Source organism: Mustela nivalis (genome assembly GCF_964662115.1).
Source record: "Mustela nivalis genome assembly, chromosome: 4".
Lineage (NCBI taxonomy): Eukaryota > Metazoa > Chordata > Mammalia > Carnivora > Mustelidae > Mustela > Mustela nivalis.
Genome location: NC_139023.1, coordinates 60917114 through 60942474, shown reverse-complemented (window position 1 = coordinate 60942474; position 25361 = coordinate 60917114). Strand labels below are relative to the sequence as shown.

At 46.5% G+C, this 25361-nt stretch overlaps 1 protein-coding gene and 1 long non-coding RNA gene across 11 annotated transcripts in view; one reads left to right on the top strand and one right to left on the bottom strand.

Annotated features, from left to right (window-relative positions):
* Nucleotides 1-1148: 1148 nt before the first annotated feature.
* On the bottom strand, nucleotides 1149-19506 carry ZNF518B (zinc finger protein 518B). Of its 9 annotated transcripts, none has more exons than XM_082728516.1 (4): nucleotides 19175-19285; nucleotides 16439-16955; nucleotides 6014-7878; nucleotides 1149-4900 (listed from the first exon to the last, which is right to left on the bottom strand). In XM_082728516.1, the coding sequence occupies exons 3-4, from the start codon at nucleotides 7673-7675 to the stop codon at nucleotides 4430-4432; spliced, it is 2133 nt and encodes a 710-aa protein (XP_082584642.1). In that variant the 5' UTR covers nucleotides 7676-7878; nucleotides 16439-16955; nucleotides 19175-19285; the 3' UTR covers nucleotides 1149-4429. The 9 variants fall into 9 exon arrangements, with proteins under 9 accessions (XP_082584642.1, XP_082584636.1, XP_082584637.1 ...); XM_082728510.1 differs by adding an exon at nucleotides 13714-13863 and having other exon boundaries at nucleotides 1149-7878; nucleotides 16434-16955; nucleotides 19175-19283; XM_082728511.1 differs by adding an exon at nucleotides 13714-13871 and having other exon boundaries at nucleotides 1149-7878; nucleotides 19175-19283.
* A 153-nt stretch (nucleotides 19507-19659) lies between these two features.
* The window catches only part of LOC309863569, a 125914-nt gene continuing 120212 nt past the window's right edge, over nucleotides 19660-25361 (top strand). The window contains exon 1 of one of the 2 annotated variants that reach the window (XR_014311111.1): nucleotides 19660-22222. This is a non-coding gene — a long non-coding RNA (uncharacterized lncRNA). Of the gene's footprint in view, nucleotides 22223-23130; nucleotides 23795-25361 lie in introns of those variants that run through there. The other variant, XR_014311112.1, reaches the window with a different exon arrangement.

The window sequence follows — 25361 nt, the reverse complement described above, 5'->3', positions numbered from 1 at the left end:
GCTCTTTTTATTTTCCTAAATGTGGCTACCAGAAAGCTCAGACTCCATGTGGCTCACATTATACCCCTGCTGGACAGCACCGTTCTAGATGAAGCACGCATTCCCCGAACACTATCTCGCTCCAGCTAAGGGCTCTGACCCCTGCTAGACTCTCAAGAAGTCAGTTCATACTGAGTGTAAATGGTGGCAGCAAAGGGCTCTACACATGTTGCAAAGCAAAAAGCTTTTCAGATGCCTGGAGCTTCCTGCTAAAACCCCAGCTTGCCCATGACTTTGCTCAGCGTCATGTAAATGTTCATCTTTCTGGAGCTTGAGGTTCCTTCACAATACAATGTGGCTTAGCAACCGCCCCTCCCTTGCTTTCTGGCCTGGACATCAGCTTCTGCTCAGGCCCCTTCTGTGTTCACTCCGCAGCCCCCTCTGGTCGTCCACACCCAATGTAAACCCCCCTTGAGGCTTCCACCGCCTTGATTCCCACTTCCCCCCAAATAACCAAAGGCAACAACTTATTAGACTAGATCTATAGGATGGAGGATGACAACTCCTCTCAGCTAACAAATGAGAACAGCAAAATGCTGAATTTAAGCAACTCACATCTTTATGTTTTCCTCAGGATCTGCCAAAACTCAAGTCCATTTCTTCTTTTCCCTTTTTGACTCCTTGGAATGAAATGAGGGAACCCCCTCCCCACCCCCACCCTGAACATCCTCATCCTCTTTCCTCCCAGGTATGCGTGCCAGATGAGAGGATGTTTGGACAGACGATGGCACAGTGCAGCTGCCCACATGGTCCAGCAGGCTCATCAACCACTTGGGAGCTCTCCCACTCCAGGCCCCTCCCGGCTGAGAGGCAGGTGCAGTGGCCACATACCATCTCTGACCAGGCTACAGACCATGAGATGAAAATTGTTACTGCTGCCCAAACCAGCACCTCTTGGACTTCAAGGTAGATCAAAAGAAAAAAGGGACCTGGTGTCATTTCAGAGTATGCATGGCTAGCCAGCAGTGCATTAAGTTCAAAATATACCCCCGGAACTCAAGGGACCTGTGCTGTACAGAAGGACACCTTTCCATGTTTCAGAGACCTATCCCACAAGATAGACTATGTCAGGAATAGCCCCCTGAACACTGAAATGAAAGGACAGAGAACATTTTACAATTGCTTTATTTAACAAAATTTACGCCAACTTCTATATCTATATACAAACGTGTTTCAAAACCAGAGCAGCAGACACACAAACTGTTCACACAGGACTTACAATAATGCTTAAAACGTGTCAATGTTATGTTTTCTGCTCATATTGACATTTACAGATTCAAAAATTATTCCAAAGGCCAAGCAATGCCACATCTTTGTTTCCAGGGATGGTTTATACCTAGTAGGTCATGAAGAAAGAGGGATGGAGCTTTTGAGGGTTAATATACTGTGTTCAGTTTAGTTTAACAAACAGCATTTGGCCCACAGTAGGGCTCACAAAATGTTTTGGGGAGGGGATAAAAATTTGGGTAAAATATTATCTATGAGACTATGAGTTGTTTTTATTTTTTTAAATTTTCACTCTGTCATAACTATAACAAGATCATCTCACTTCTGGCCCCCAAAAGTAAGAAACTCTAAGAAATAAGTGTAAAATTTTATTAGTAAATACTATTAATAAAATTTAGCGAGTACAGGTCCTTCAAAATCAAGGTAGGAGTATGTAAATACTCAACATGGTTCTACTCCTACCTTGTTCAATTTTGTTAGAAATGTTTCTGACATTTACCTACATGTTAACAAGCTATTTCCTAAAGTTCTTCATATAGGGAGGACAGACATGTTTTGTTTTCTCATTTTTTATGACTTTCAGGAGCCTTCAGGATTCCTCAAAAAAGTGTTGTAGCTCTGGAAATCTCAAAAAAAAAACTTTGCTACGTAGTCTACTCATAAAATTTAGCTCCATACAAGTACATAAGCTGAGTTTTAGGTAATACTTGAAAAACGGTTGATGCTGCAAAGTATAAATATTTCATGTTGACACTTAACACTCTGACTTGATTCATGGTCACTTTTCTTGAAAGGTCAGGCTCTTGCCTCTCAAGAAAGATGCTACTAAGCAGTGAGGTATAGAAGGAGAAAAAATAAAAAATAAAAAAATCACAGCCTTTTCTTCTCAGTATGTTAGGAGCCTTCCATTCTGCCGGCAGGGCACACATCTACACACAGCTCACATTGCAGTGTTCTCCTCTATGTGGTTAAGTGGTACGCGGGATCCAGTTCCTGGAAAGCACCAACTAGAAATGCGCGGGGATGAAATACTGCAACAGAATGATCCTCAGGGGTTTCTACTCCTGTTTGTTCACAGAAACCAGACTCATCACTTACTTGTGCTTTCATTTTCTTAAAAATGAGATCACACCATTATAAAAATGTGCTTCCAAAATAATTTCTAGAATATAAAATGTCTTCTGTTTTTCCAGCCCACATAATTTCATTATAAAATAGGAAATCAGAAAATTAGCTACTGTGGTTTTCATATGGTAAAAAATATTTATATGTGTACACACATGCATATATACACATCTAAAAAACCCAACTTTTAAATTTCAATAAAAATTAACCCAGTAGCCAACTTAATGATCATGCATTCAATCAGACATAAGAAATGTCGATTATCTGTAATGAGAACCAACTGCAAAGAATTACAATTCCACCTATCAGAAGATAGCCTAAGACTTTCACGGGTGTAAAAACAAAACAAAACAAACACAGAAAGTTCCAACTAACCAGCACAATGGAAATCTCACTCAAGTTTTTTCCAGTTATAACAGCCCCCGGTTCCATTCACTGCACTAACGAATTCCCTAAGGATGGAGCAGTCTTAAAGGGAGGAGGAAAACAGAGCTGGAGCTACCCTGTGGCCTTTCCGGGTGCGTGGGTGTGTTCTGTGTGATGGTTGTTGCCTGGTGGAGTGGGCGAGTGAGGACGAGATCTAGCCCGAGCTCCCTCTGCCAGGCCACCAATGTGCCCACGAGGTGGTAAAGGTGCGGAAGGAGTTTTTCCTAACGCACACAACGTGTCCTGTGGACCAGCCGTGGTGCGGGTGTCTATTGGTGGAGAGGGAAGCAGGTGTTCTGGAGAGTTACTACCTAGGAAAGGTGAGCGATCGGGAGAACAGACTGTGGAAAAGAGAAGTTAGAAGCGGACTGTGACTATCATTGAAAAGCAGGAATAGTGTTTCTGTAACCTCAACGAAGATGGTGGGATGTTTCTATTTTGTTTATTTTCATGAGGGAAAGCCTTAAGGGTCCTCAAAGGCACAAAAGGAAGGGGACAGGAGGTGAATAGGGAAGTATCTCACTCCACAGGAGAGCCTGTTCAGAAAACTGGCAGAGGAAGAGCGGGCTCTGAGCTGAGGGCGGAGGGAGGAGCAGTGTCTGAGATCCTAAGTGGTGGAGAAAGTGCACGAAGCCTTCGCCCTGGTCTGAGAGTTCTCAAAGGAAACCAGTGATCACTATAAAGTCAAAACTCTCTTCACAGTCCTACCTTGAACTGTCTTCCCCAGTTTTACCTATGTCATAAGAAGCCTGTTCATTCACATTTTAAACTAGTTACTTTACGTTTGTGAGGGTGGTAAGGGCACACAGGAGCCTTAATTTTGGATATTTTATCTCTGTGACCATTCTTTTTCTTCTCCTTCCTTTTTTTAAAGGCACAATCCCTCCCAAGCTGTCATAAATCAGGACATTTAAAAAGAAAGCAAAGCTTTGAAAATGTTTCTTTCCTCCCCGAATATCTACTGCTGAAGTAATAAATTCAGGCAAACCCTTGGCATCATTCTTTCAAGTGGCCAAGCAAAGCTAATGCTCTGTGCTAGAGACAACACTTCTGAGTACTGCCCAGTGGGTGAGGAATTTCAAGGAAGAGCCATTTTCTATAACCCAATTTAAGATAACAAAGTAGAAAGTATGATTTCTATTATGTATCAAATATTCAGCACAAGTTAGTGCAGAGAAAAATGGATGTGTACACCAAGATATGGGTTTCATTCCTCAGTAGTACTTTGAATAAAGAACATAGTTTAGAACACCCTAAACATGCCCCCCTGAACAGATCACCAGATTTGTTTCTACTCAGAAAAAAGGGGTGCTAAACAAAGATATCTAGGATCTCAACTGGAAATCTGGAAGTTTCACTTCTTTCCAGAAAAACACATGTACATAGATCTGTGCATACGACTCCGGGGGCTACAGACATCTGCCAAGGTCCAGTCAGTCATCTCAGGTTAAGACTCCTGGCTGTCAACATTCTCACAGGGTTTCTGAAGAATGAATGATCCTCCCATTCCTACAATCTGCATTTCTCCCATTGAGCCAGGGAGGAAGGGGAAAAACAAACTAGAATAAACTAAAAGTAAGAAAAACAATTTGCTTCAAAGACCATTTTTTACTTATTTGCCCTTGGAAGAAAGAACATCCCAATCTCTAGTTGCCTCTATCAAATGCCGCTGGCCGTGACTCATCCACTCTTCCTGGTCTTCATAAAGCCGCCCACAAAACCAGCACTTAAATATACACTGCGATGAGTCATCAGGCAAGGAATCCACCACCTGGTAGTTGTTTTTATGCACCTTCTTAAGTTTCATTTTCAACATCATTTGCCTTTTTATCTGATTGGCCTCCTCTGCGTTCTGGTATGTCAGGCGAACATGATGCCGTCTGATGCCTAACTGACACCTCGTCCTCTCTGATAGGACGACTTTGAGGACATTGCCTTTGTACTTATTGATTACCTTCATCACGTTGGTGACTTCTGGAGAATCAACATCAGGATGGTTTAACACGATGACAGGCTGATTCCGACGGGGGCATTTAATCAACTGGTCTGGCTTAGCGGCAATCAGTCGAAGCTGTCTTGCGACCTGAAAAATTGAAGGATCCTTGAGATAGCGGCTGGGATCAGCCTGGATTTTGCTTTTCTTCTTGGATGAATTCACTTGTTTGGTTTTGTTTTTACTTATAGGAAGACTTCTGGAAAGCAGTTTTCCTTGCTTACTCAGTTCACTGCTTCCTTGCTGACCGTGCAGGGGGCCAGTTTTTTTAGGCATGGTGCTACAAAAAGCACTCTCTTTTCTTGGTTTTGGCCGAAGAGGTATATCAAGATTTTGGGACATATCTATGGGCCCACTTTCACTTGTCAAAGATGGTAAGTCTGAGTCTGTCTGTCTCACTGGGCAGAACGGAATGGGTTTTATTAACTGGGTCTCACGGCAAGGTATGCTGACCGGTGCTTCACACGTTGCCTCTATAATGTGGGTGTCCTCAGAAGAATTAAGAACCCTCAACACAGCCCCTTTGGGGATCAATACTGGAGTAGTAACATGGGCCTTCCTAGTCACTCTGCTTTCAGTTTTCCCACTGCTGCCTTCTATAAACTGTGGATATATTTGCTGAGGAGTGAGTGGCCCATTGATACCACCGTCTTCCTGAGGTTTCGGGAGTGTGCCTGTGGAATAGCCAGTGCCTGCAAATGACATGTTAATTTCGTGAATACCTTCGGGAGCAGCTTGTGAAGTTCCCTTCGATGCCTGCCCTACAGAACGGCGATGTGCGTTATTTGCAGACAAAGATGATGGCTTGCCACAGGATTCAATCAACTGAGCTATCTTTCTGCGCAAGAGTTCAATTGACTTTATTTTGGACGTTGAACTATTCCACTTAACGCCCTCAGGGACGTTTTCAGACCCAGAGCTCAGAGAAAATACTGACGAGATGACTGGACCATCAAAAGAGTCCTTAGTCCTTTCAGGATTCTTTAATTCTAAAGGCTCCTCCACGGGCGGCTGAGACCTGATTCTATCCTCTCCTGGTATATTCACGTGTAAATATTCAGTTTTATGTTGGGAAGAAATCTGGCCTGTGTTTGAAACTGCCTTGTGTTCCTCGGTCTGCTTGTCTTTCAACTTCCTATGAGAGGGAACCATTTTTATAGGAATACTGATCTCATGTCTAGATTCCAAGTTACTTGTACTTACAGGCAACAAACCCTTTTCTCCAGAGAAGGACATGGTTGCAGGTGACGCAGCCAAGGGATAGAACTGCTGTGAGTCACTAAGTGAGTTCCTTCCATCTTCAGCAAAAGAAACAGCAGCTTTATATGGAAAAGGGTTTGATGCAGCTCTGAAACTGTGGAAAACACTGTTTTTTACTACAGATGCTGGAGAATGACCTCTTAAAGAGAAAGAAGGAAGAGCTGGTCTATGTGGATAGATACTACTTTTTTTCTGGAAGTCCTCAACTGTATCTGGGTAGAGAAAGGATTCTCGATTGTGCACACTAGAATTTGACATGAAAAAATCATAAGACCTGACCCACTTCACATTTTTAAGTTGTTTCTGAACTGACGATTGAAGATGATCAGTGCCTGCCAGTTTCCCAACATTCCCTTCAATCACTAGTGACTTTGTTTGGCTTGCAGAAACCACTTTTTCTGGTTCAGTTGAACCCTTCTCTTTAATCATATGCTCAGAATTACTCCCTTCACCACCACCAGCTTCGGGGCGGTTACTTTCTTCCAGAGGAAACAGTTTCAGGACAAGCTGCTGGGTCCCATTGACGACCTTCACATCGATTAGCTGGGCCAAGCAGTTGGCAGGGACCACAAGTTCTGCTGGTGCCACCACTGTCAACGGCATTCCTGGCTGGACAGGCTCTTTCGCTGGGGACAACACTTCCACCTCCACGCTTTTGTTCTCAAACAGACGGCCTTCATTTGGCTCCATCAGGGTCACTTTATTTGGAATACACACTACATCCTTTTGGTATTCCTTTGATTCCGGCAACAACATGATATTGTGCATTTTGTCTTTATTTGTATGGAGGGAGAACCTTGAGAGTTGATCTGATAACTTATTTTGAAATGCAGTCCTTGGGTGGGGAGCTTTCAGGAGCTCTGTGTTTTGTTTCGATGTGCTGATTCTTTTTGGCTCCAGCTTGGCAACAGTTCTAGGCGGCCGCCGTCCCCCTGCCCTCTCATGCACTCTGCGCCTGTGTTTGACAATGTAGTCATTCCGAATAGCACCATAGTCACAGTACTCACATTGATAAGGGAATATGCCTGTGTGTTTCACCAGGTGCCTCTGGAACTCCCCTTTTGTGTAGGATATGTAGCTGCAGTGAGAACAGATGAATTTAATCTCTTCATGTTGGAGCGTGTGCTTTTTGTACTGAAGAGGGTCCTTTGTAGAAAATCGACATTTATCGCAATAGTATTTGCCTGGCTTAAAGTTCCTTACCTTAAATTTGTTATTGATGGAACTGGCGATGGCTTCAGCTTTATTTCCTACAGGAGTAGCACTGGGATTACTATTCACAAAATGGAAATGCGAAGTGGCCACACCGAGGTTGCATCTGAAGCAAACGTATTTGTCTTCCTTCTGGCTCGGCCCAGTACCCTTTTTCAAATCTTGAAGTGGGATTTTGTCAACACTCTTGCACTTCATACACGTAGCGATGGTCATCATGGCAGCCTCTGCCTCTGAGCCTTGACACAAGAGAGCTTGCGCTTCTTGTCTATCTGGTCTAGTGGCTCTATTAGCATTCGGTTGTTTGGGGGACATGGTCAAGGAATTATGTCCATCATTCACTTGAGTGGTATATAACTGCTGTCCAATATCCTTCATCTTCTTTATTTGCATTTCCAAAAAGAGAAAACCAGAAAATTCAGGAAGACTTCACATGATAAAACCCTTAGGGGCCATCCTTCATTTAACTTCGTGGCTGGCGGAGAAGCAGTGACTTCCTGGGGGGCGTCATCAGTTATCCTTGTTTATAAACCGCCACAGTCAGTGTATGATCCCCAAATAGGATTGTTCTCAATTCTCTGATAGTCCAGGCAACACTAAAGGGGGGAAAAAAGACATCATAAAGCAAAGTTAATACATGAACTTAAGGTTTAGTTAAGCTATTTCCACACGTATCCTCTATTTCAATGACCTTTGATTTTTACGCTAAATCTTGACATATTTTCTTAAACAAATATTGACATTAAAACGTAATACAACAGAAATGGCAAATAAGAAGCCTATGGAAGACAATTTTAAATTCAGACACCTAAAACTCATCCCTTTAGACCAACCATAACAGGCTGGCAGCAAGGAAACCACAGCTGTCGTTCAGAAGAGCCCCGATACGTGACAGTCATTTTTAGGGGTCACGGACAGCATCTCAGCAATTTCACAGGTATAATTTCATATTAGCCTGAATAAAGCTTTGTGCAGGAGGGTGCTACTTCAACTTTAAACACACAAATTATCCAGTGGTGGAGAGAGCCAGGGCTTTAGCTCCGGTGTTCATTTGTTTCTATATGAAAGCTAACTGGCAGCTTGGATTCCCAGTTCTCTCATTTGCTCCATTTGCTTTCACAAATGTAAGAAATCAATACACCGGCAATGTTGGGTAGACAGACACTGATTCCATCAACATCTTACTGAGAGTCTATTAGGAGCCAGCAGTGAGCAAAACCCAGGATCAGTCTGTACATCAGGAGGGTCTAGAGAGGGGAAACAGGCAACGTAGTTATTTCTTAGGTGGTGATGAGTAATTGATAAAAATACAGCCATAAAGCCAGGCCAGGACCAGGGAGTAAGTAGGTGATGAGGCTGTAGGGCTGGCACGGGATGGTGTGGAGAGTCAGGAGAGCCTCCCGTTAGGCTGACCTCTGAGCAGAGACCTCGGGGTGGCCAGGGATCAAGGACTGGGCTGTCTGGGAGAAGGGAGTTTCCGGCAGAGAGAAGGCAAAGGTCTGTGGGATGTGGGCCTGGACCACCTGAGGAATGGCAAGGAGGTGGAGAACAGAGGGTACTGAGTGAGGAGAGGAGGGAAGAGGAGGGAAGAGGAGGAAGAGTCCACATGGTCAGAGGGGGTAGGGGTGCTGATCAAGGAAAGCTCTAGCACAGAATCGTAAGGATGTGGCTTTTCCTGTCCCTGAGACAGATAACAGGGGAGACTGGAACAGCGACTTGGCCTGCTGTGATTTGCACCCCCACAAAGCCCCCAGCTGCTGCATGGACAAGTATCTGTGAGGGTGGAATGACAGTATGGGGGGCTGAGGTGAGGTGGTGGCTGCCTGGGCAGTGGTGGCAGAGACGCAAATGTCCCTACAGCAAGTGCCACAACAGGTGTAATGCTGACGAGGACTTCTATAAAAAGTTACCTTTAAGTACACATGCTTTTTTCCAGAACATACAAGAACCTGGAGCCAAACAAAAACATTCTATTTGGGGATCTGCTAAAAAGCCTTTATTTTATGACCTTCTAAAATCCACTGAAGTCTTCTGAGACTCAATTTTTTTATCTGGCAACAAGAATGAAGGACACTTATCCAACCTCTCCCACAGTGCTGCCACAATGAGTAAAACGCTCGAGAGTGTAAGAGAACACTTGTGAAGTTTCAAAGTGCTTCTCTAAGTGTCAAGAGGCATACAGAGATACCCAGTGAGTGTCTGTTCAATGATGAGCAGCAATATGAGGGGGGAGTAGAAGCTTTGTTCTAGCACAGTGCTCACAGGTCCAGAGCCATGCAAACTTAAGTCTGAAAGGCCAACCTGCAGGAGCAGTAGGCCCTTCTGTTGGGTCAAGAGAAGTAATTATTGCATATTCAAATTCAGCATAAAACCTGTCTTTACGGCGCCTGGGTGGCTCAGTGGGTTAAGCCGCTGCCTTCGGCTCAGGTCATGATCTCGGGGTCCTGGGATCGAGTCCCGCATTGGGCTCTCTGCTCAGCAGGGAACCTGCTTCCCTCTCTCTCTCTCTGCCTGCCTCTCCATCTACTTGTGATTTCTGTCAATAAATTAAAACAAAAAAAAAATCTTAAAAAAAAAAACCCGTCTTTAATTTTTTATTTTTTATAAGCATATAATATATTTTTATCCCCAGGGGTACAGGTCTGTGAATTGCCAGGATTACATACTTCACAGCACTCCCCATAGCACATACCCTCCCCAGTGTCCATAATCCCACCCCCCTTCTCCCAACCTCCCTCCCTCCAGCAATCCTCAGTTTGTTTTGTGAGATTAAGAGTCATTTATGGTAAAACCTGTCTTTAAAAGCATTTTTGGAAAGGACCACTTAAGAACATACTGTGTTTGACTACAGGGCTTATTTTCTTTGACACTGTTGTCCTTCCCTGTTTTGCTTTTGCAAAAGAGAGCTGCTTCCTTTCAAAGGCAATTTCCAGTATGCAGCAGAACCCTGGTGGCATCTAGGACTCAATCAGACTTGTTGCACTATGAATGTGTATGTAATACTTAGACAGCAAGTGGGCAGAAGCCCATGGGGTCACAAGGTGCTCCCTCTGCCTTTAGTGTTTGAACACATACCTATGGAAGAGGACTGTGAAGAGGGCAAGACGTGCAAATGCCTCCAGCTAGCAAACTGGTAATGGACAAAGACAAGGACTTCCATTTCCCACTGCACGCCTGGTATACACAACAGATGGAAGTTTTAGGAATCACTCGTAGAAGCTCCCATGCACTTCATTTTCCAGGGTTGTAAAATGGATTTAGTGAAGGGAGACCCCAGGGACAATACTAGTACGAGAACTTCTAGAAGCAGAACTTCTGCTATTTCTCAAGCGAGTCACCCTTTCACACCTGCTTATTTACCTACATTTGTCTACATGATTTCCAAGCCCAGTCTCCCAGTGCTGACCCCTGAAATCACAGGATTCTACCATCTGAGAATACTGTTATTGTCAACGTGTTCACATGGGCATTTTCATCCCATTAAAACAGAACAAGAGGGGTGCCTGGGTGACTCAGTGGATTAAAGCCTCTACCTTCAGCTCGGGTCATGATCCCAGGGTCCTGGGATTGAGCCCCACTCTGCTCAGCAGGGAGCCTGCTTCCCCGCCTCTCTCTGCCTACTTGTGATCTCTGTCAAGTAAATAAAAAAAATCTTAAAAACAACACAAAACAAAACAAAACAAAAATGAAATAAGATCTGTGGCCAGAAGCTAAGAAAATCATGGTTCCAAGAATGCACAGGTGAAAAGGGACTCTAACATACTGGGTTATGTTAGGGACTGGTCCAGTGGCTCCCAAATGTGGAGGAGTCTCAGTGTCACAGGTGAGACAGACAATTCTGGACTTACCCCTATGCTACTGAGTTGTGGTGAAAAGACAGTGTTAGAAATCACTGGAAGAAACTGCCAGCAACATTTCAAACCTTTAAGTCATCTTCACCAGTTGATGGGAGCAACTGATGGTCTTATATTGCCATAAACAAAACAGCTCCCGTCTTTAGGCTGCTAATTTTATTGTCCCGTAGTTCTCATTGTTGAGAATTTGCCCTTAAATGAAAATGAAACCACTGTCCTTGTAACTTTCTTATATCCTGGTTCTGGGGCTACAAACATCCTCATCCCTCTTGATAGCACTATGATCAACCTGCACACCTTTTCTCTCATTTAGTCCTTGGTTCTCAATTCTGTTCTAAAGATCTGCATACCAGCTGATATCAAATCTGCTATCTACTAGCCCCGTAATCCTACTATCTAGAGAGAGGGAGGAGACAAGAGGACAGGAGGAGGGGAGGGGAGGAAAGAAGTAACTCACTTGCCAGGCACAACCTGTTTGCCAACTACTTCAACATCTTACATATTAATTCTAAGAAATTCTCAAGAATCTTCAGACGAGATTCCTCCATTTGAAGACTCACCCAAACCAGGATTCCAACTGTGCATTTTTAGTTTTCCAGCACTTTTCCCAGTCTCTGGGATTCTTCAAAATTTATAGAAAACAGTTTTGCCATTTCCTTTCCAAGTCCTCTTAAAACTTGTAGACATTATTCCTCCTAAAACCAAAAACTTGAAATCCCAGACAGACTGGATGGTAAGATCACATACTTGGCAAGAAGTGGAGTGCATCCTGATGGATGAACCAAGCCATCTACAGCGTTGAAGGAGTGCAGTCCTCTCAGAAGTGTCTCCATAAAACTATCTTGCCAGTTATTCTGAGTTAAGAATCCTTAGGAGCAAGTGCCAGTAGGAAGCGTGAGGCTGTGATTAGCAAATATGTTTAATGGGAGGCAAGACATCTAAGCCACATTGGGATTACAGTTACCTGTTTCCAAGTGTCTTCCTGGTTTCTAAACCATTCTCAAGATAAATGCAGTGTTTCTACACTGGCACTTCCTCAGCTCAGGTGACAAAGATGCCATGCTTGTGTCTAATTGTGGGGGGTAAAGATATGAGTGCACCCCATGACAGGTGTGAATGGATGCGGTGAATGGCAGGGAAGAACTAAGATGCCTTTGCGGCTGGTGCCACACACGAGCGCATCTGATGTCATTGCAGGTGCACCCGAGTGACTGACTCGCGAGCCCTCTCCCTTCGTACAACTCATTCTGTCTGGCTCACATAGGGTCCAACCACCTGGGAAGCTGGGTCCTTTTGGCAAACCACTGCCCAGGGGGCTGATGACTGAAGCTTACATGAGATGATAAAAAGCTGTGCATGCCCGACACTGGGAGGTCGCTCAGTAAACTGCAGTTTCAGTGTTGACCTACCTTTCAAACTCATGTCTCTATCCCAAAACCTCTGCATTTGACATCCTAGGACTAGAAACATATAAATATTTTTAAAGATAACTTAGGAGGGCTTTCAAAAGCACAGAATATACTTAGTATTATTAACCGTGGACACAAGCAATAAAATGTCCAATGAATACTAAGTTGTCTGTTTTTTTCACAGGATGCAATGAGTTTTTTAATGCAGAATTATCTACAGCATCAGCTAAAGATGACTGACAAACCCCAAAGAGAAGGACATGGTTTGTCATAAATGTGCTTCCTCAATCTTGTCTCTTTCTAGGGAGAGGCCGTGCAGCATTCCCTGCTGCTGCCTTTTCCTTTTGATTTTGAGCTCACCTGGCCTGGTTTCTTAAGTTTATTATGCAGATGGATGGAGAAAAAGACTGGTTGTCAGACACCAGGTCAATGACACTATAAAAACCTATTGAAAAGAAAAGCCTGTAAAAACCATGAGGGTTATACAAGTTCTCATTAAGATGGAATCATCACACTTCTAAATACTGGAAACGTCAAATGCCCAACAGAATTAGAAGAGAAGTAATGACACGATTTAAAGCTGCAGATTCCGGAATCATAGTACAGAGATTCAAATCCCAGTGCCATCCCTTTCTAGGTGTGTGACCTGGGGCCAACTGTCTGATTCCTGTTTACAGTCCCTATGTCACAGGCATGTCATGAAGATTATGTGACAATGTGATGTAAAGTGCTTAGGTCAGTTATACATCATAAACTCTTAAAAAAATAAAGAAATCATGCCAATCGCATGAAGAGTCAAAGGGTCTAAAATACATGCTTCTTCACTGCCTAACAATTGCTTTTTCCCAAATGTACACTGAATCTCACATTATGATTTTAATTACAGTTACTGGGTTGTATAGCCTAAAACACAATCTACCTCTGGAGCCAAGACCATCACCTAGCCTTAGAGGCAAAGTGGCTAATGTGAAACGATGCAAGAACCACATAAGGGAGTACTCACTACAACTTAGGTTTATGTATAAGCTAGTTACTGAATTCCCAGATCCTCTCCAAGCCCAGCTGAACTGTGAAATATCCCTGTAAGTGCAAGGACATTTATAAGCTAGATGGTAATGTGAGAGGTGGCCAGCCAATTACATCACATACATGCCACCCGCATCCACACCTAGTTTTGGTTCCTGAGAGGTCCACCAAACTAAGTAGTAGTAGTTGACTGTCCACATCACTTCTGGATGGAGAAGCAGAGTCAGGATGCTCTCTCCAGGAATCCTTCCATGGGACTTCTACCAAATCCACTGCCAGTGCAGGGACGGAGCTGCAGTACTATGGGCAAAGGGAAAGGGAATGGAGTTAGAAGGTTTGCAGTTCAAACTGTGATTCTGTCCCTGTGTCTTGGGGTCCTTAGGCAAGTAATTCCCTCTGTGCTTTGTCAGGCAAGGAAACAGGCTTTAGGATCTTCAGATTTAAAAGGTAATTAGGGAGTGCCTGGGTGGCTCAGTGGTTTAAAGCCTCTGCCTTCGGCTCGGGTCATGATCCCAGGGTTCTGGGATCGAGCCCCGCATCGGGCTCTCTGCTCAACGGGGAGCCTGCTTCCTCCTCTCTCTCTGTCTGCCTCTCTGCCTACTTGTGATCTCTGTCTGTCAAATTAAAAAAAAAAAAAAAAAAAAAGGTAATTAGGAAAGCCAAACAAGAGAACATACACAAAGCACTCAGCCAGTAACAGAGAGGCTCAAAAACTTTTTCTGTTCCTTTTGTCTACTTAGTTATAGCAAAGATTGGTCTAAGAAGTGTTTCCCAGCAAGCAAAATTTTAAAGCATTCTACCTCAAAGTGCCCAGCAGCGTGTAGACAGCAACACCTGATTGGGGCAGGGGAAGCAACATTAGGCCTGTAAAGTGCTACCACTGCCCAGATAAATGGTGTTTTCGAAGAAGCTGGTAGCTCACTCAGCAAGAACTCTTTCAGACCATTACAAAGAATCAGAACTGAACTGAAAGGGTACATAGTTCTAAAAAAAGAAAAACACCAAGTGTTACTTTCTTTTTGCCCAACTACCCTGCACGTTGAAATGACTGAAGTGCAAATTGATGGCCCCTGAATGACAAAAAAACCAAAACAAACAAACAAACAAAAACTTCCAAATGTTGCTGACAAGTGTATAGCTGTTGGGATTCTAGATTTCCTTCTGAAACCAAATATACCACTTGGGGAACAGAATGGGGCAAGAAGGCTGGACAAGAAAGTCGCTATACTGATTCCTCTACTTTCTAGGGGGAAAGTGTAAGAGTGGAAAAGACAATGACCTTGGGAGATCAAGATCAAGGTTTAAAAGCCAGGTTTTGGACTTAATAACTGTGTAAATCTGGATCTATTAACCTCCCCTGAGCCTGAATTTTCTCACTTGTAAAGTAGGAATGGTAATGCCTAATTTACACACTGATGTGAGGAAAAGGTATATGCAGACAGCAGGTAACCTTATGCTTAACAAACAGTACATGTTCTGTTAAGAAAAAAGTCAACCTGTTATTGTAAGACTCCTCTAAATGTAGAGGAGTCCGGATACTCCTGAGAAGCAGAAACTCTTAGCTTAACAAATCAGCCAGATGAGATCCTCGGGGCCTGGAGGCCAGGGTCTCCTCCACAGCCCCATCTACAAAGGAGTTATTTGGAGACAGACTTGACACAGTGAAGCTCTTCAACTGAGACTATATCAGAAAACTAAGTTATTACATAGTATTTTTTTGTTTTTAACAATTTGAGACCTTTCAACAGAAAAAATATGACCAATGGCAGAGTGTTAAAGTATCAAATTTACAGTTCTCTATGTGGAAAAGAAATGTTATGGGGAAATTATGCTCTTGTTAGCATTAAAAAAAATACATGGTAAAAAACAAAGTAGGATTACAAGCAGCATTACAAAATTGTGTGTAACTGATCACATCTAGGGACTTAAGGTCTCTAATGGTGACAAAAATGAAGGACACATATATTTTTGTATCCACCTCCCCCCCCCCCCCCGGTTTTGGCTTAAAGAAAAACCAAGTTTTGTAGATGAAATGGATTAAGGGTTTAATAAAAAGTATAATCAAATAAAGAAGTATCTCCCACCACAGCAGTGATTATTAACCTTGACTGCATTAGGGTGATCCACTTGTCATAATACCCCCAGGATGGTAAACTTATTTTTTAAAGGAGGTACCTGGGGTGGTCGCCCTACTGCACACTAGAATTACCTGGAGAGCTTTAAAAGTTATGATGCCTAGGCCCCATTGTGTGTGGGGGAGGCTCTGGGAGTTTTAAAAGCTTTCCAGGTAAATCTAATATATAGCCAAGGTTAAGAACCACTACCTGACATTACAGGTGCACAGAACTGTGTGGGGATGGCAAGAATATTACAAACGTCATTGTACAATCTCTTATATACCCATCCCAGCCAAGGGTGCTGGAAATGGGGGCAAGGCCACTGCCTTTGAAGGTAGTGGGAAGACTGGACAAGGGGATGCTGGGTCCTACCCTTGCTTAGCCACTTGACCTTGGAAAATGTCATCACTGATACTCTGTAAAGTATGCAATGACAGTAACCACTTTGCAGATTCTTGGAAATGTAACTGTTTCTGGCGTGGTACCGATGCCTGGTAGTGTGTGTGTATAATGAGCACAAACCAAGACTATTTTACCCCTACACCTGCCATGGGTTGCTGTCTTTCAGGAGTGTAATGGGAGATAGAGAGCAGTAGTAAATGGGTGGTTTCAGTGAAGCAGTAAATGCTGTATCAGTGATCTGATCAGGACGCTCGTGGTGGCTGGCTGGCCTTGGCAATCCTGGAGCATCTTGACTGAAGTCAGGTGGATGGGGTGCCAGGTGCCTGCAGAGGCACATTCATACATTACCTCAATATTCCTCAAAGTACACCTTCAATTATCTGCTGCTTCTAAGATAACAGAGCTGCAGAGGCTGTATGTCTTTTCTCAGGTCATGGAGTTGGTCAGCTGGTGTCTAATCAAAATTCTTTTGCTTTCTGCTAGCGGGCTGTGTGAGACTGTGAACTGAAGTCACAGCATCTGCTGTCACTCGGGTACCGTTCTTACTTCCTGCCTGGGGCTGTCGAGCTGCAGATGAGTCAAAGGTGTGGCAAGTTCCAGGACTGTTCCTTCTTTCAGGCCTTGTCTTCTCAGGCACCAAGCCCCATCTAGCCTCACACCTGCAGGCCCTGGCACAGGTTTCTACACCAAGGATCCTGGAGGCTGCAAGCACTGTGCAAATACCGTGCAGCAGAAGCCAGGCATCTGGATGTAAGTCCTGGGTCTGTGCAGCCTTGGTTCCCCAGGAATTGTCTTCCAGAATATAAGGAGAATGAGCCCCCAAGACGCTTCTCCAGCAGGGATGTATGGCAAGGTAACACAGGAGCTTAAAATAGAAAGAAAAGGTTTCCTAGGACTCCGGTGACCTAATAAATCAGACTGCTCTTTTCCTGAAATGGGCTGAGGCACGCGGTTTACAACTTTTTCCAGGTGATTCTGCTGCCTCGCTACCCCTATTCCACGGTGAGAACATCTGGATTACAGTCTCTGGACCGACCCCCCCCCCCCTTCATTCCAAGGATGGCTTCTGGAAATTGCGAATAGCTGGGCTGGCATATGTGAACAAAGAAAATGCAGGGGCCCAGGCAGCTTGAGAACAGTCAAGGCTGGGAGGCCTCACTGTGAGGACAATGTTTACCCATCAACAGCACAGGGCTTGGCACAGGAGGCACTCAATACATATTGGTGGAGGGAATGAATGAATAAATGAGTGAATGAATGAAATGCCAGCCTTCATAGCAATGATCACAAAAATGTTCTTTGTTTTTCCTCTTGCCCCAAAACTGGCCTGGATCTCTTTACTTAAAGGCAGATCCTGGCATTGTTCTGTTTTGTTTTTGTTTTTTTTCCCACATTGCTATCACTGAATTTTTTATTCGTTTGACATAATGTCAGGAAGGAGGCTCAATGGAATAATACCCTCCTTTGCCTGTCTTCAAAATGCATCTATAATAAATGTTATCAGCATAACAAAACCGGATACATACAAAAGGGTTATCTTTCAAGGCTATATTATATCTAGGTTAAGAAATAATTTTAAAAAGTGCATCCTTGGTGAAAAAGAATATCAATATTAGATGATTAAAACAAGCTAACGTTCTCCTGGCATTCTGAAGAGACTATATGACACTGATTTCTAAACAACTATTTGCTGGGATTCGAGAACCCTCCACCAGTATCTCCTATTGTGTACACACATGACCGAGGGGCTGAACTTTGCATCCCTGACTCAGAGAAAGATAAAGGTATACATTGTTATTCTTCCTCCTTTCCTCTAGGAAAGCAGGCCAAGCTCCTGGAGACCACGGCTGTCTTAACCTTGGTGACTTCAGTTCTAAACTCAAGAGATATAATTCTTAGAGGCTGTAACACATTACAGTTCAGCTGTGTAGACTTTTAAATAGAGGACAAAGTGCTAAGTCACTTTTTAACTTGTTTAATGTTAGGCTAATTGTTCATTATCTCAGTTTTTAAAGTCAGCGTTATTTTAATGCGTTACATTTACACAGAGGAACTTACGTGTTCCCTTTCTTTCTCTCCTTTGGTTTCCCTTTCCGGTGAAGAAATAGTCACTCCTTTGCACCCTGCCTGAAACTGTCCAACAACCCAAAGATCGCAAGAGAGAAAGGACAGCTGGGATGGGGAGGTCCCACAAAGGCTGCACCAGCGTCGGAGCAAGTCAAACCTTCACCATCCACGCTCCCCTGACTCCCCTCTCAGGCAGAAGGTGCCCAGGTCCTCCGTGCACAAGCCCATCCCGGGGCACACGCCGCCCAACTCCCAAGGAAAGACAATGCCAGTCCGGTTTTCAAGTTTATTGTTGGCACTCTCACACGGAGGGCACACGGTCTCCAAGGCGAGTCCTCATCTAACAGCGTGGTGCTAGGAAGGGAGACGCGGGCGCAGGGGCTCACTGCGTGGTCTCCCGGGGCCGGTCAGGCCGTGGCGGGGCTGCGGGGTCTCCTCCAACTACGGACGGAGAGTCCCACCACGTCAACGCTTACCTCCCAGGCCCGCAGGAGGCTTTAAAAATGGCCTCCCGACGACACTTCCTGCTCGGAGCGACCGGTAGAAATCCTCGCAGGAGATGCATCATTTGAAACGCTGGGGGCGGGCGGAGGAGGCCGGCTGCGCGGCTCCACACCCGCGGCCCCGCGGCCCGCACGCCGCCGCCGCGACTCGCGACCGACGCGCGGGGGGCGAGCCTGCGGGGTCGCGGCGGCACAAAGGCCCCGCATGCCGCCGCCACCGCGGCCCCGGGGTCTGGGAGGCCCCCGGCCAGGAGCCCCCTGCCCGTCCTCGGCCCGCCCCGGGGGCCTTCACGCTACGACGCGGCTAGCCGGTCGACCTCGCGACACGCGGAGACCGTGGCCCGCACGATCCGGCCCCGGACTGCCCGCCCCGTCCCGCCCCGGCGCGGCCTCCTCAGGCCGCCCCCCGCCCCGCGCGGCCCCCGCGGCCCCCGCAGCGGCCTCCGCTCCCCGGCCTGCCCCGCCCGTCCCCTGCGCGAACCCGGGGCCCTCGCCCTCTGACGCAGCCACTCACCCGGCCGGCGGGTCCCGGCTCCCGGCAAGGGGCGTCTACACCGCCGGCCGCAGGCCGCCACCGCCTCCGCCTCCGCCGCGCCCGCTGTAGGTCCCTACTCGGCGGGGCGGAGTCGGGCCGGCGCCGCGCGTGCGCAATACGACGCGGAGGCTCGGCTGCGGCGCGGGCGGCGCCGGTGGTCCCCACGCCAGAGCCTGCCCCGGCCGGGTGTCCGAGCTCGCGGGAGCCGGAGACGCGTCTCGATCTGGGTGCTGGGCTCCCAGGTCGACCCAGCTCGTCCACACCCACTGCGTGCAGTGGCCTCTGCTTGGTTGCCCGCAAGCCCAGGAGCCTCCAGCAAATGGGGAACCATTTCCTTCCGATGTCGCCGGGGAGGACTCTTCGCGAGCGCTCGCTGTGTGCCCGTGCTGGGTGTAAGCCGAGGGCGCTGTAGCTCCCTGCCCGCATGGAGCTTGAAGTCCGGCAGCGACTGAGGGAGGGCGAGAAAGAAAAGGAGCCCAGCTCTTCGACCTCCAAATTCTTCCTTTTTTGAAAGCAGCAATGAATGATACGGCCTTGAGTCGGGTTCGAATCCCGAGTCTCCCGAACTTGTTTGCATTCTAGCTTTGGGACCTTGGGCAAAGAAGCCCCCTAATCTGACCTCTCTGAGGCTGGGAGTTGCCCTTACTAAAGGCGGGGAAGACCGACCTGCAGCCCAGAGTCTTACCTATCACGTAGGTGGTTGTTGAGGGCCAGGCGAGACAATGATTGTTGGGAGAGTCTGGAGATGGTGTGAGCTCATTTAATGCTAGTGTTTTTTCCTGCTACTTGGACTCCAATACCATTTTCCGGGAACCTTGCTGCACTCCAAGTACACGCGCACTTTTGGACCTTCCGGAAAGAAAGTGTGCCTAGAATAGACCCCTCTCTGAGGAAAGAAGGGGACGAATCCCAATAATCAGTGACTCAGATGCGGCTCCCTACAAAATGCAAGTGCTCCCAAGGAACGGCGGACTGTGGCAGCGAGCAGCGGCAGCGGCACCAGCACCGGCACCGGCACCGGCAAGCACTGTTCCTCCAGGAATAACAGCCGAAAGTTTATTTCAAAGCTCCGGAAGGAGCACGGCTGGTTTCCAACACCTTCCTGTTGGAGGCCGGAGGTCAGGGTGCGTGGACATTGGCCAGAGGCAGGGAAGAGAGGCAGAGCTGGGGGCGGTTCTTCAACACGGAGAAGTGAAGTTCAGGAAGACAGTGTGAGGCACAGGGCCAGCAGCCAGGCAGAAATGCCCACCGCTGAATAGCAAGAGTAGAATGCCAATCCCGAGACTGAACATCAGCTGCAAATTCTTGCCCCCACTCTTGCTGCAAGACCTGACCTTCATTCTTCATAAGGGATCCTCCTGGTCCTATATCTCCTACCGCTCACGAACTCTAGGGGACATTTTCTCAGAAAAACCCATTTGTGCACAGAGTTCTGTCACCCTCAGAGAGGGGTAGGCTTGGGAAGGACACTGAGAATCTAAACAGCCTAGAAATCGCTTAGTGGCAGAAGCAGCTAAATCAGGAAACACTGTTAATTCTAAGTATCAGAGAATCAGAAGTCTAAGCATTAGAGAATTTTTCCTAAATCGTAGCTCTCCTTGTAACTTCCACTCACGCCTTACAGTTCTGCCCTCTTGGGTCACACAACTGATGAAAGAGTACCTCTGGCTTTCCTGGCAATTTTTCTGGAATTCGATAGAGCTGGTTATGAATTACAGGTCAGACACCGAGAAGCTGTGAGCCTGCTCCCTAACCTGTCTGAACCTCAGCTTCTAATGTAAAATTCAGCAAACAGTAAGACCTAGCTCACAGGTGAAGTGTCTACCATAGACAAGAGAAAGAAGGTCAAAGCTTAGTGCAGTCCCTGATAGATTTACATTTCCCAGAAGCCCACTTTCAGCCAGATTAAAATGCTTTGTGGAGGGTCTGGAAGTGGGAGTGTTTACAGCTTGGAAAAGGGCCAAGAAGAAATAGAGATCACTCCCATTGAAACCCTTAAAGTTGACATATTGTTCCCTCTTTAAGAAAAGGAGACGTCACCTGGAAATGTTATTTCTGGACCTTCAACCAGGGCACATGGCTGACCTTTACAGCTGTTGTTGAGTCTTCTTCCCTGTCCTGCTTAGTTTGCCTAAATCTTTTTTCAGTGTTCCATAGAGCACCTCTGTTATAGGTTGAATCATGCCCCCGCAAAAGATACGTTAAAGACCCAATCCTCAGTGAATGTAAATGCAAAGTCACACCTGTGGATGTGACCTTATCTGGAAATAAAGGTCTTCCCAGACATAATTAAAATGAGGTCATTAGGTGCGCCCTAATCTAATGCAATTGCTGTCCTTAAAAAAGAAGAAATCCAGAGAGGCGAATGCCATGTGAAGACACAGAGAAATACAGGGAGAAAGGTCATCATGCAAAGACAAGGCCAGTGTGGGGTTATGTTGCCACAAGCCAAGAAACTGGGAAAGGCAAGAAAAAAATCTCTCTCTATAGCATTCCCAAGGAGCACGGGCCTGCTGACACTTTCATTTTACACTTCCTCTCCAGAATGGTGAGATAATAAATTTCTGTTTGTCACAGCAGCCCTAAGAAACTAATACAGGCTGCTGGATTTGATTGTCTGATGAATAGAAGAGAGGAGGGAAGACATGTGAACAAAACCAGTCATTGAGTATAAGGGTTGGGAGATGTCCATTCATTTACTTATTCATTCAACAAACATTCACTGAGCACTAATTTAGTGCAGACACAAGCAAGCTAGATGCTGAGGACAGAGTACTCGAGGATCAAAATCAGGCTTCTTCAGGGAGCCTTCCTGTTGCTAGGGGTGGTGATCAGACAATTAATGGAATATATAATTAATATTAGGGAGGGCTAGAGGTCAAAGGGGAAAAACTAGGTCGTGTGGTGTGGAAGGGAGTGCAAAGCAAGAGAAAGGATGATCAAAACGGCTCAGTGAAAGGGACTTTGAAGATGAGCTCCATCAGTAGGATCCAGCATGGGAAGATGGAAGAGAGCTTCACACATAAGGTAAGAGCACAGGCAAAGACCCTGAGATGGGCAGAGTTAGGCATGTTTGAAGGAGAGAAGGAAGAACTGCAGTTCTAGATAATGCTGGATTGTGATCTTGAGAGTCATTTATTGGGATTCTGCTAGTGAGGACCTTGTGGCTCAGAGGGAGGGATTGCACCCTCAATGTGCCCCAGAAATGGGCCATGTCTCTAACAACAGGGTCTGGATCTTTGGGCTAGTTGCGGGAGTTCAGGGGGAGGGGGCGGAGGCGGGCAAAGACATGTACATCTCAGGCATTTCAAGACTGTGCATAAAATGAGAACTTAAGCTTTGTTAGTTTGTTTAATATATTTCAGAAATGTCTGGTAAGTTCTTTGAGCTTTAGTTTGCTCACCTGTGAAAGAGGGGGAAAACGTCTCTTTGCTCAGGTTTTCCAAAGTCGTGAAGGACTACAAAGATACTCAAATTCAGTGCTCCTCCCATTCCTGAGACGCATTGCGTGGAGGCTGCAGAGTCGCAATCCCAATCCCGTTACTTTTTGGTACGGGCTGTGTGACCTTGTACAAGTTACTGTCAGTCTCTGAGATGCTTTTATCAACTCAAAAGCGGGGGGACAGCCGCGCCTGAGACCAGGCTTGAGTTCCAGACACCCTCTGCCACCCGGCTGCGCTGCGTTCTGGGGACACGCGCCCTATTACACCGCCTCTGTTGCGGGCCGGCGCAGTAGGGCATGCGGAGCGAAGAGCGGCCCACCGGGCATGCGCGTCTGGTAGAACCATTGGAGGCAGTCTTTACGCCTCCCCGCCACCGCCCCCCCCCCATGACGCTATCTCTCTCCCTCCTCCTCCCCCGCCCCGCCGCCGCGAGCGCGGGATCTGTAGTACCTCGGGCGGCCTGTGGCGTCGCTGCTCGGCCGACCCCGCGGGCTCCGCGCCTGTAGAGCTCTACCCGGAGCGGGCAGCTTTGCGTTCACCTGACCGCTTGGCACAGCAACCTGGGCGCCCCCAGCCTGCGGCGCGACCTCCCCCCGACTTGCTTCTTCGTGATGTGCTGCTTTGCTTTTGTTTCCCCTAGACCGCGGGAGCGGCGGGGGCTGGACTCTTTGCGCTGGCGAGACTCCCGGCCCAGACGCTTGCGCTCTCGCGACCGGCGTTTGCAAAGTTGGTATTTAACCAAAGGCAAATGCCTACCTGGGGGTCCAGAAGAGGGGGGATCAAAGGGGCTCCTGATGATTCACAGCCTCCCATTCTTCACGTTTTCTTTGACAAGTGTGCCCCCCCCCCCCCCCCCCCCCGTCTCTGGACTGTCAGTTCCACCAGCGCACATGTCCTTGTCACGGCTATTTTGTTCATCAGTGACGTGCCAGAGTTAGCATATGCCAGGCCCGAACAGACCCGGCTTCCAGGACCAAGCTGGCCTGAGCCGCCAGCGTCCCTTGCTTGGACCAGGGGGTAGCCAAAGCCTGAATAGGACAGGGCCATCCCCGAAGAGGTCCTGAGGGAGGTACAGAAGGGAGTGCAAAACAGGAGAGGAGCGTTCTTCGCAATCCGACACAGCTTCGGCATCCCAGCGCGGGATCCGCGGAACAAGGTAGGGGAATTCGGGTGTGTACTCTAACTCAGGTCTCATGGCCCAAGCTGCGTCATTGGTTGCCTGTGTGTTGAGAAAGGATGGGGGCGGGGGAACACCTGGTCCTTTGAGGCAGATAGCTCTAGGCTGAGGTGATAGCCTCCCGCCCCAGCTCCCTGCTTTCGCTCTCAAACATGCTGAAGCATCCAGAGTGCCCCTTCCACAAAGCAAGTGGGATGGAGCCACTCCCCAGCTGGAGTCCTTGCAGGACCCTCCAGTCCTGTAAGACCTGACCTCCAACAGCATCCCTTCCTTCCTCCCTTCTCATTCCTGTACTCTGCCACGCAGGCTCCCTCTGCAACGCTGATGCACAGGGCTTCTGTGTCCCAGGACCCTAGCAGGCGTTCCTTCTGTCTGTGACATCTCTCATCTTTCTCCTCTCAACTCAAAACCCTCCTTCTTAGAGGTCTAACGGTTTCATCTCCCATAGCCATACCCTCCCTACACTTTAACACATCTTTGTGTTTACATTTTTTATAACAAACTCATTAAAATCATTTATTATTTGTTTACTTGGGTCTTCTCATTCTCCTACACAACGAAATAAGTTATTGGTCTGTGTTGTTCACCTAAGGAGTGGACCTGGCACTCAATAGACACCTATGATAGTTGAATGCCTACTATCTTGGTGTGAGTGGCCAGAGCTGGAAGCAGACTTGGAATCTGCAGGTCCAAATATTGACACTTAACTCTTTCTCTATTCGTTCATCTCTAAATTTTCTCATCTGGGAAATGATGGGGATAATAATAGTATCTGAAGCTGAGATGAGTTAACTGTGTAGAATACTGAAAGAGATGCTCAGATTGAGAGCCCCAGGTAATTTAGCTATTGCATCAGTTTGGATGGGCTAGGTTACATCATAGCAATAAACAACCCCCAAATCTCAGTGGTTTAAAAAGACATAGATTTATTTTTCATTTATGCCATATGTCCACCATAGATTGCCAAGAACTTGGCTCCTTGACATCAGCCAGGCTAACAAAACAGCAACCAACTGAAGTTGCCAAGGCAAAAAGGAGAACTTGGCTTAATTGAGTACTCTTAAACTTCTAGCGAGAAGTTCTCAGAAGGAAGGACCAAACCAGCAAGAAGTTCTCAGAAGGAAGGAACAAAATTTCAAGTCTTGCTTGTAGCTAGGTGTGGCTCTGTTTGCCTGTCATGGTTCCTTAAATTCATATGTCTATATTCAAAATCACATACTAAGTTGGCATGTCATTTTCCCCAGCAGGATGGGGATCAGTATCAAGATTCCTCAAATAATTAAAAATAATAAAAAGAAGGGGCACCTGGGTGGTCAGTTGTTAAGCGTCTGCCTTCGGCTCAGGTCATGATCCCAGGGTCCTGGGATCAAGCCCCATATTGAGCCCCACATCAGGCTCTCTGCTTCATGGGAAGCCAGCTTCTCCCTCTCCCACTTCCCCTGCTTGTGTTCCCTCTCTCAGAGTCTCTCTCTGTCAAATAAATAGAATCTTTAAAAAAATAATAAAAAGAGAAAATTATATCTAGTATCATAATATTCAATTTGGC